Here is an 11,735-nt window from a genome sequence, read left to right on the forward strand (position 1 = left end):
CTAAATTATTCCTAATGGGCGGCCTTGATATTGATGGTCAAAATTGACTGAGCTTAATCAAGCCTAATTATATATAATATTATTGTAATATCATTTAATAGGTTCATCAAAATAAATATCTATAATAATAAATAAATAAATAATATTATTATTACTACTGCTATATATTTTTGTGAGAAGTTATCAATGAAGAGTGTTTAATCAAGTTGTAGAATAATTATTATGTACTAATATATAAGATTATTTATAATATTTTATATATTATCACTATCACTATTTAGTGATATATCAAACACAATGAAATTTTATTTTCAATGATATTCCAGTGATATACCAAATACGGTGATTACATATCACCTCAGTATTTATACATCATCCCAGTATTCATATCACCACTGATTACATCACTCTATTGATTACATCATCGGTGATATACTAAATAGCACCTTGAGATATATAGTCATTTGCTACATGCTCAGCTTGTACTTTCGGGTCCGGGGCATGATAGCCCGCTTCTTTGCCAAGATTACAAATTTTAGCCTCGCTAGCCTTTAGACCCTAGCTAACTGATAGGAGCTATAGAACTTGACTTTTTTCTTACTGTTAGTGGAGAGATTATGGTGGTGGAGCTTAAAAGGCTAGTAACCAAAAAATCATTATTATACATCTAGTTGCCAAAAAAATCATTATATTGGCCATTATAATGGTTATAACACTAATATTTAAAACCATGAATGGCATGGATTAAGATTGTTATATTCAAAAAAAGAAAAAAAATAAATGGCATGGATTATAATTTCTCAACATGATGAGTAGATGGACAAATGCAAAATATCTAGTTTCACATACAAGAACCTTTTTTTATTTACCAACTTTGGTACCGGAAAAAAGGGGAGACACAACAATACAAAGTCACTATCGTGGTTGTGTGCATGGTTGTGCGCGAAGGAAATTCTCTGCCTTCCATCGAGAAGGAAATTCAGTAAGGAGCTTCCAATTGGTTTCATCTGTGATCTAATTCTCTGCCTTTGGATAACTAATGGGTAGGGATGACGGGATTTGAACCTTAGAATAATTTGGAACTCCAATCAAACGCGCTACCAGCAGTTATCTACTTTACTCTTGGCTACCTAGCATTTACTCTGGGCACGATAACTGGTATACTAAAGGTGCAGCCTTTCCGATTCTCTCATACCAGAAAAAGATTCTCTCAATACTCTAATGTCCGCACCGGATATAAATCGAACTGTCTCACGATATTTTGAACCCAGCTCACATACCACTTTAATGGGCGAACAGTCCAACCCTTGGAACACAGTACAGTCTCAAGTGGCGAAGAGCCGATATCGAGATACCAAACCTTCCAATCGATGTGAATTCTTAGGAAAGGTCAGCCTGTTATCCCTAAAGTCATTTTTATCCATTGAGCGATAGCCCTTCCACTTGGCACCGTTGGATCACTAAGATCGACTTTTGTCTCTATTTGATAGGTGGATCTTGCAGTTAAGCTCTCTTCTATCTTTACACTCGAGGGCCAATCTCCGTCCGACTCGAGCTGCACTCCGCTTTTATTCGATACTTATTTCTTGGGTGCGTTCCTAATTCTGGCATGACCTATCCTGAATGGTTTACCATCAGGCTTGCTTGCAAGAAAGGCCTTTGTCTGAAATTATCTATACTGGATATTAAATGTATCGATTAAGGCTTAGCTAGCAGTTGAAGAGAGATTACTTTCGAGCCATTTGAAGACCCTTCCAGGAATCTGAAATTTTCTGATGAAAGTGTACATTACATGGATAGCTTTATGTGAAGCATGCGATGTACCATTCGGTCACATGAACAACATAAAAATGCAGGGGGAAATAAGTTATTTAGTTACATTAGCTTTCTTCTTTTCTTCTTGTTTTTCCCCGGATGTAATTGTTACGTAAATTAACGAGAATGACGAGGAGTTACAATCATAACACAGTTTGGTATCTTGCTTTTTTTTTTTTTCTTACCCTCTTTCTCTCTCTCTCTCTCTCTCTCTCTCTAATACACACAAAAACACAGTGAATTAAGAAGACAGAGCAGAAGTATCATGGTGGGAGATTTTACTGAGAACAAGTCTTTGAAGGAAAATTACATCGTTAATGCCCAAAGGAATGCATAAAAGCGTCAAGCTTTTGGTTTTTTTCCCAAAGCGTAAAAGCACTTATGACTAGAACCTAGAACTAAAGATGGAGAGGGAGAAGAAGAAGGGATATATGTAGAAAGTAAAAGACGGTGTTTTCCTCTCTCTAACTCTCTCTCTCTCTCTCTCTCTGTTTAGATAAGACTATCTAAGGAGGCCATGAAGTCCCCAGTGAAGTGAAACCATGCATGAGGTGCTTCACTACGAAGGGGAACCTCTCTCCATCGCAGCTCCAGCCAGCACCAAGACTCAGGCGGGGCTTATCTCAAGCCCATCCTCCTCCCCTTTCTTGCCCTTGTCGCGACCATTGGTCTCCTCATTTGCTTTTACGGCTTCCTTGCTGTCGCTGATCGCCTCTGCGGGCACCTGCAGCTCGACTCCAGCCTTTTGTACGTCGATGGCGACTATGTGCTCGAGCACGGCAGGCTCTACGACGACCTTCTTGACCATGTACTTGTAGACTACGTAGAGCAACATTTGGACGGCACCAAAGGCGAATCCCAGAACGTTTGGAAACTATGGTGGCAACAAAGCAGCCACAAGCCGAAAGTTAGTGAAAGATAAAGCTGATTTTTTTTTTTTTTTTCCTCCCTAGTTTGGTGGATTCCATACATACGGTTCAGCGATGAGAACAATACCATGACATAGAAGTCGTTTGTGAGCAGACCGTAGCCAAACCATGCTACTGCGCTTATGGTTAGGAAGAGCGACAGCGTGAATGGCATGTATTCTACGCTTCTTGTGCGAACAACTTGCCTCTGTCGATTCAATTTAAGGGAAAAAAGGTTTTATTCTTATGTGTTCAACGCATCATATTATTTGCTAGTAAGAGAAGCAAACACACGCAGAGAGAGAGAGAGGTTTCTTTCGTTCTCACAATGATGCTCAAAGGAGCAGCGAAAACGGAAGCTGAGAAGCACATGCAGATCCAGCCAAGAACTTTCACACGTTTGGAGCCTTTTGACAGCAGAAGAGTGGAGAGTAGGATCAAGGAAAACAATCCCACATTCAAGAGCAAGATTATTTTAGCAGTGAAGATCTGCAACTCCAAAATCATGCATAACTTGGATTACTATTTCATATTTTAACGGTTTACAATAGATTGTTTAAAAAAAAGTTGAAGAAGATTCAGAATTCACATACCCTAGCAGATCTCGGGGCATAGACAAGGTACATGATGATGTATATCATCTCAATGGCACACCCAGTCGAATTAATGGTAATTAGAAGGATGGAATTAGTCTTTACAAATGCATAAAAGATCCAAAGCATCGCACTGAACAGTGCAACTGAGTAAGGCACTGATTGGAATCCTCCTGTCGTTCTCTTTCGATATACTTGATAGAATGTAGGCCTGTGGTTGCAAGCAAAGTAGACTTAGTTACTAGAAGGCAGGTCAAGTAAAATGGTAATGAAATAAAAGAAATAAACAAGAAAATAAAAAAAATTCTTACACCGGGGCAAGATAGACCAGGAAGGAGCTGACATTGCCTGCAAACAGTTGATATATTGATGAGTATGTATCATTGTGTGAAAGATAAGCTTATGTATAAACTGAGCATCGTGCATTTATGTGATGATATAATATATATGTGCTTGTATTAAACTTCGACAAAATGGAAGAAAACAGGAATGTAGTTCTAGATTAATCTCTATTATGCTGTAGATTTGATATTACCACATTATCACCTGACAATAAGAAACTGATGTGCATTCGTTTGTTCAAAATCTTATAAAGAGAAGATGATAAGGGACAAGAAAAGATAATGGATAAGAAAAGTGGATGGTTCCTACCTCCCTTTATATAAAAAATAAAAAGTTAATGGACAAGAAAAGCGTAGACAAAAAAAAGAAAAGCGTAGACAAAACCATGTCTTAGTTAATTTTTTCGACTCCAAAAGCATGTAATTAAGTTGCAGTGGAAAAGAATAGGATGGTCTTTTTCGAAAGCAGCAGTGGAATTTCGCTGGACTCATCATCAGAAAAATGAATTTGCCTAGTTTCCCCTCCACTGATGGACATCGACTTGCAAATTTTACTTAATTTAACAAGAGTGGGGGCCATCTTTCTCTCCCGGAACCGCGAGCATGGCTACCGTATTTCTAGTACACAGTTCCAACTTTCAGTAAAAGTATAACTTATTTCATGCCCTTCCAACAGATGAGAAAGAACAATTAAAATGAGATTCTAACAGCCGTCCTATGCATGACGGCCTCAGAACATAGCACCAAAAAAAAAAAGAAGAAGAAAAAGGAAACAAGAAAAAAAGATTGTAAATTCAAGACAAGTGCAAGACAAATGTGGGAAGGAAATAGTGAACCAGACCTTTTTTTAAAATAACGGGAGGGATCTTCAACAATGATGTAAGAAACATTATGAGATTCTATTGAAGGAAATAAAAGGAGGAAGCTCACAAAGGAAAAAACAAGAAAGAGAAGGGAGGGGAAAAAAAAAAAAAAGAGGAAGTTCTACATCATGACTACCTATGATTCCAACAATGAAAGCCCAATGGCCTGCCATCTCTCAATCTCCAAAAATAGTCTTTGAGACTAGCTTGGAAGAAGGCAAGATGAGCTCAAGAGGAGGACCAAGAGCAAGCGAAAATCTTCCCCCTCAAAAGGAAGAAAAAGAAGCCCACTCTACTTCCTCTCCCTCTCCTTTCTCTTGATACAATTGGTGTGGTTCTTAGAACTTGGGGGGAAGGACCATTATATAGGAAGCATGAAGGATGAATATTTCCTTCTTAGGATCTCACAAGTGGGGAAGTCCAGGTTGATCAATGCACAAACGAACCGAAAATAGAAGTCATGTGATCCTGCACACCGAAAGGAACATAAAATGGTTAATGTTTCATTTTAAATGTATAAAATGTTTAAATGTCCCATCGTAAAACGCAAGCAAGAATGTAGACCGTCCGATTATCCAGTGTATATATATACGTTACACCTGGTCCTCACGTGGAAAAGCTAGCCATGAAAAAAGGCTGCCTTTTCTTATATTAAAATGGTTCTTCCACGTCACCCCCTTCCCCAACATGGCAACATACACGCACATTCCCTTCTAGCCGTTTATTCTCCACCCCAAAACACATACCTTGTACACTTAAAACCCTAACCTCCTATATCCCCACCAACTTTACTTCCCCAAAATTCGCACCATTTTCTTCTAACATAAATAATTAAACATAGTCATGATTTGGTGCATGGAAAGCTCCGTGGGCACTATGCCAATATGAGGAGAGAGAGAGAGAGAGGATGTATCTATTGTTTAGATATGGTTGCATGATATGAATTTTAGAAGCGTACGGATTCTTTGCTATATACATAATGTATCGCATAGTATGATGTATCGTGCGCATCATCCATCGTACAATGGACAGAGATATATGATCACACATAGTATGTATCGCACAGCTTGCTGTGTATACGACTATACATACTGTGCACCACACTATATGATGTATAACAAAGGATCCGTGCTCATTTCAAAAATAGATCACAGAAGCAATATCTTGTTGCTTGTACAAAATTTTTAGAATTAATATATTTGTTGGTGGTGATAAGCTACGGCGCAACAAAATATTCAAACTCTTTCGAGAATATTAATAAATGGATAACGGATTGCATGCATGGAAGATGGAAAGGTTTTAGTTGATTCCCTACCAATTCACGGAAAGCCCCACCGTTGTCCATTCAATATATAATGCTCTGTAAGAAATAATGCTTGTTGTTGATCAATATATATAGGAAGTACAACACAACTGGCTGAGTTGCTGCAGTACTGTACCACTTCTCTCTCCCATGGTATGAGGGAGTGCATGGCATACACAGTTTTAGATCATGATGGACTTGGGAAAACAAGTAAACAATTTATCCAAGAAATCATGTAAATTTCCTGGAAAGTTTATTTTGGCAATAAAGCTTCTTGGACTTGTAACTTGTTAAACATGCGGTGTCCTCCAAGAACCGCATATATTAATTAGTGGTGTTTTAAAAATTGAGTCAATTGATCGGTTACTTTGACATAACTTCAGACACGTCATGGTGCTAGCTCATATTGACCCCCAAACGAATGGTCAAAAAAAGAACTAGTAAAATTAGTCAAGGCTGGATCCTGGATGCATGATTTTCTCCTATATCAGAATTTGGTTGGCATGTATCATAGTTTTTTATTTAATGCATATTGTGTGTATGTTTGGTTGAATATTTTTATATTTAATTCATATTGTGCGTGTATCATTTTGAGAAGGTTGGACACGGAAATCCAAACCATCTACGTATCCAGTTCAAATACTGATTCGCTTCTCATGACAATTGGGATATAACCGCACAAACTACGGAGCTAATTTAGAAAACCCACATTATGTATATAATACGTTGTTCAGCCAAAGAATAAAAATCCTCCGGTGCGACATGCATGCACAAGAGAATATCGTATAAAGTGTGTTTTCTATTTTGTTAACTTTTTTCTTATGCTTATCTTAAAAAAAAAAATCTAAAAATTAAATCGGGATAGATTTCCCCCTACTAACAGACTCAATTAGTTTCGTGACTTAAAAAATAATTAAAAAATCTCTTTTCTTCGTCATAAGGTCTTTTTTCTCATTCCCAAGTTATTTGCTCTTCCTATAAATTTTCTTCTTTATGAAGACATCTAAAACATTTTGTTCACAAATATATAATATATAATCAGATGATATACACCTAGCAAAATTATCATCCATCATTTTAATATATATCTCCAAGTAAATTAATATATAGTTTTTAGAATATAGTATTCACTTATATACACTATATGATCAAATAATATACGTCTAGCGGAATAGTCATCCAACATCCCAATATGCATTTCTAGATAGATCGATACATAATTTTTAGAATAGGATATTCATTAGTATACAGTAGATAGTTGAATAATATACACTCATCGGCCTCTAGATATATACTATCTATAAGCTTCTTTAGTATACATCCAACAGCAACATAATACATATCTTTAGATAAATGATTACATAGTTTTCTGAATATGATATTTATCAATACACAATATGTGATCAGGTGGTATACATATAACAAAATAATCATCTAGCATCCTAATATACACCTCTAAATAAAATGATATGTAGTTTTCAAAATAAGATGTTTATCAATATAAACTATATAACCAAGTGATACACATCAGCAAAATAGTCATCTAGTATGCCAATACATATCTAGTTCTAGATAAATTGAAAAATAATTTTTAGAATAGAGTGTTCATCAGAATACAATACATGACTAGGTGATACACACTTATCAACTTCTTGATATATAATATAAACTTCTTTGATCTTGGAAGATAGAAAGGGATCTAAAGGAGGAGAAAAAACTAGTGGAGAAGAAAGAAAGCCTTGCGAATGAGAGAGATGACTTGATAAGAAAGAGGATGGAGAGAGAGAGAGAGTTGATAACAAAGAAGAGAGGATGACATCCTTTCATGTGCATGATTTTTTTTCTTTTATTTTTTTTTTTTTTGAAAAATCATGGACTTGTGGACTTTGTTAGTAGTAAGAGTTCCATCTCAATTTTACTTGTCAGTTGGAAATTTTGTTTTTAGCTTAGTTTTTTTTTTTTTTTTTTGGTAAAGCAGCAAAAAACTATATTATAAGGAATAGAGAACAAGAGTACAAAAAGATGAAAAGCAGCTCAAAAGATAGAAGAGAGCAGCTGCAAAATAAAAACCTAGGAGCCCAAAAACAAAATCCACCAAGTAACCGCCTGACGACATTTTAGCCAAGGGGTTGGAACCTTGTCATTTGGTTAGGAGATCTCTGATGCCTTCTGCCAACCTTTCTTCTGCTTTAAGCCTTGCTCTTGCCGTTATAAGAATGAAGTATGGGGCAACAGGCAATGATCATGGCTCCTTTTGTTCTCTTCCTTGCTTTGTAATATCCCTTTTCTATTTCTTGTACTGCTCGGTAATTTGGTTGTTGGGTCTACGTGCTAGCTGGAATAATGCTTATTTAGAAAGACCAATTAAAAGAATGAGATTGCTTAAGAGATCTGGTTTGACTTTACTTGTATGCACTCATACCTTTCCATTACTGGTTTTGAAAAAGGAAGATAAAGAGTTTTCCGTAATCAAGCTAAACACTTGTTAACCACTTTAAACTCCCAAGGTCTTCCATCTTAGAACTTCTAGGCAAATGCTTGCATTCAAGAACATTCTCTATACTCGATAGCCCACCGGCCCCCTTAATGTAATTTCATGAGAAAATTTTATAAGAATAACAAACAAAAGCAAAATATTCTTTTACTAACAATAAATTTTCTTTTAAAGTTGAAGATGATCATAGAGAGACTCAAATTTTTGAAGGGTGGAAAGGGCTCATGCTTATGATATATGATCAATGTCTTAATCATATCCATGCAACAGGTGTTGTGTGTGCATGCGTGTGCGTGCGGGGCAAAAATTAATTTCGAAGAGAGGAAGGCCAAATGATATGACTAAGTTCTTAGCTTGTTAAAACCTTTTTTGGCACCTAAACCTGAGATTATATGGCTTGGAATCAAAGTCATATTGCAGAACCAACTCACCAGTCCTGAGAAATGAAATCCATGAATTCTCTCATCAGTGCGACCATTGTTTTTCAAGTATTTGAGGTCTGATGATTAATCCACACAGTTTGGAAGATTCTAATTAGTCTTCCCCTCATATTTTCTTGCGAAAACGACATGCATTTATAATTTTGCCTCCCCTTTGTTTCCCTATCCATCAATTCCTCCTTAATGCACTACCAAGGAAGTGGCATCTAGTTCTGGAATCATATACTAATAGAGAATAAGTGTTTTTATCCCATGTCCATCATGCTTCTTATAATTCTCTTAGGAGAAGACATACAATTACCCATTGAAGAGAGAGAAATTAGATTCGAGGTCTGATCCTTGTTTGAAGTACTACATTCTATCAGCTGGTAATCCATGATCTTGTGTGCTATGGTCAGGTTTTTCCATTGCTTGGAGATACAAACTACCCTCGCATGGGAATTACACAAGACCATGCCAATCCTCCCAAAAGCAATGATGAGCAAGGCACTGTGAGCAAATCAGGGCATCTGAGGCTCGGATCTTGGTTTTTTTCTCTCAGTGGAAATCTGGCTGTGATGTTGGATGCATCTAAATATAACAGACAGCTTTAGAAATCTCAATGAAGTTTATGCATGCTTTGTCACCATTGAGTTTTGACAAAGAGGTTTCCAAACAACTTAACAAGATCAGAGTATGCAATCGATCATCATTAGCTCACTGGTGCTCTGTTTTCATGTATGCAATTTTCGCACTATTTCTAGCATCAAATACTCCAATTCCATTTGGAAAACTGTTAACTTTTCCGCTCTTATCCATAAAAAGGTGCACAATTGAATGTATAAGATAGATACATTGGCTAAATTATTTGGTTGCATTAATTGTATTTAAATGATTACTATTATCAGCTTTTATGCTCCATCATTGATGAGAATGGATTGCGGAGATCCAATAGCAAAGTAGGGTGTTTGCTCATATTTCATGATATTACGGATGGGCATAGAACTGCTTATTTCAGAAAAGTTGGCCTAAGATAACAACCACTAATGAAGTAGGATCCTATATCCTGTCGCTAACATGCAGTATCTACATATATGATATAAGTTCTCTAAATCATTTGTGGCAATAATTAATGTAACTTGTAGCATAATAAGAGACTAATTAGAGTGTACAAATTGAACCATACCATGGAGACTGCAATATATACAACCACTGATTTGATGCATGAATTCAAGAAGAAAAAATAAATTGTTACTGGTTGGGCATTTCCTTTCATAGGGATTGCATCACAGAGCAAGCATATCCTAGATTGTAATGGAAACATGCAGTACACAAAAACTACTTTGCTTCTCTCTGGCAAAATAGAACTACTTTGAGTTGTACCACTTGACCTTGTCTGCTATTAAAAGATGTGATGATGATTTCCTTTTGTTCTCTTCTAACTTGCTACTAATTTTGGGTGTGGAAACTGGAGGAGCCGAGAATATTCTGACCACTTGGCATAGTGGAATATGGTTGGGAAGGCACAAGGGGAGAAGAATTCTCTCAGTGCTTGTTTCCCTGGCCTTGCCAAGTTTGCTTGCCCACGCATGCGAATAAATGTCCCTCTTGCTCTTGCCTCATTGGCTCACAGACAACCTGGTAACTATGGCCTTTTTCAGTGTCCTACTCGGACCTTACATTCTAGGCGAACCTTTGAAAATCTAAAAGAAGATACATTTGATCCACCATTTAATCAACTACTGCAACTTGGAACAGAATCTCTTGTTACATTTGGTGTTTGACAGATCATGTGTAGCTTATATTGGTTAGGACTGACCTCTTAACTTTTCTGAGTATTTGATTGGAATTGCCATTTTATTGATGCCATGATTTCATTTTTGCTATTGTTCCCATATCAATAGTTTGTCAATATTTGGTAAAATAGACTCTTTTGACATCGAAATGGCTTGGAGTTTTGAGTTTCAGATTGTAGGAGGGGATCAAATTGACTTTACCTAAGTTAGTTTGTCAAATTAGGATAAGCTTATTTATTTAGTAAACATTAACAGAAAAACTAAAGTAGGTGCTTTTAATAGATTTGTGGGAAATTAAAGTAGGTGCTTTTGGTAGATTTGTGGTTAGGATTGGGAGACTATGACTAATATGTAAGCTCTTCACATATTCCACTTTGCTAGAAATCACAACCGATTGCAAACAACCAAGAACCTATCTGCTCAAAAATTGACCTTAATCATTTTGTTTGAGAAAACAATTGAGTATCATCATTACCTAAGGTATAATATTTAGATTTTTTGAAACAATTTTATATTATATTATATATATATATATATATATATGTATGTATGTATGTATGTATGTATGTATCTATATATATATATATATATATATATATATATATATATATATATATATATATATATATATATATATATATATATATATATATATATATATATATATATATATATATATATGTATGTATATGTATGTATGTATGTATGTATGTATGTGTGTGTGTGTGTATATATATACACATACGTACATATACATACATCATATATATATATATATATATATATATATATATATATATATAGTGGTGAGCCTGACATCAAATGTTAAGGGGACAAAGTAATAATTTATTAATAATTTTTTAAATAAAATATTTTATAATAAATAATAAAATAAAGATATATATATATCTAAAAATATCAATAAATATTTAATTTTATATATAAAAAAAATAAAAAATATTACCTTATGCCATCTGTAAAATAATTTTGATTATGTAAAAATCTCAATAATCTCTTCCACATTGATTCTTATACTACTTACAATAAATAAAATTTTATTTACTTTATCTGAATTTCATGCAATGTTCTTTTGGATCTACAAAGTCATAAGTATTGTATCTAAGCTAAAAGCTTTAATAATTTTTTTTTCTATATAAATAACTAAGTTATCTGGAAGAAATTCACCTTCCATTTTATTATGAA

The 11,735-nt window shown here is 35.2% G+C and overlaps 1 protein-coding gene across 1 annotated transcript; it reads right to left on the reverse strand.

Annotated features, from left to right (window-relative positions):
• Window positions 1–2,056: 2,056 nt before the first annotated feature.
• LOC105048969 (bidirectional sugar transporter SWEET14) lies at window positions 2,057–4,841 on the reverse strand. The gene is made up of 6 exons (XM_010928481.2): window positions 4,657–4,841; window positions 3,628–3,664; window positions 3,317–3,527; window positions 3,051–3,212; window positions 2,812–2,931; window positions 2,057–2,689 (listed from the first exon to the last, which is right to left on the reverse strand). Exons 1-6 carry the CDS (start codon window positions 4,691–4,693, stop codon window positions 2,423–2,425), a joined length of 834 nt encoding a protein of 277 aa, XP_010926783.1. The 5' UTR covers window positions 4,694–4,841; the 3' UTR covers window positions 2,057–2,422.
• Window positions 4,842–11,735: the final 6,894 nt, after the last annotated feature.

The sequence above is a fragment of the Elaeis guineensis genome, chromosome 7 (genome assembly GCF_000442705.2).
Source record: "Elaeis guineensis isolate ETL-2024a chromosome 7, EG11, whole genome shotgun sequence".
In the NCBI taxonomy this organism is placed as follows: Eukaryota; Viridiplantae; Streptophyta; class Magnoliopsida; order Arecales; family Arecaceae; genus Elaeis; species Elaeis guineensis.

What these genes read in the sequence shown, in the direction of transcription:
- LOC105048969 (XM_010928481.2), bottom strand. Translation starts at nt 4,693, where the DNA reads ATGGCAGGCCATTGGGCTTTCATTGTTGGAATCATAG. An exon ending in TTTCATTGTTGGAATCATAG is followed by an intron (nt 3,665 to 4,656) that starts GTAGTCATGATG and finishes AACTGTTTGCAG; the next exon opens with GCAATGTCAGCTCCTTCCTG. An exon ending in CAAACGACTTCTATGTCATG is followed by an intron (nt 2,690 to 2,811) that starts GTATTGTTCTCA and finishes TTGCCACCATAG; the next exon opens with TTTCCAAACGTTCTGGGATT.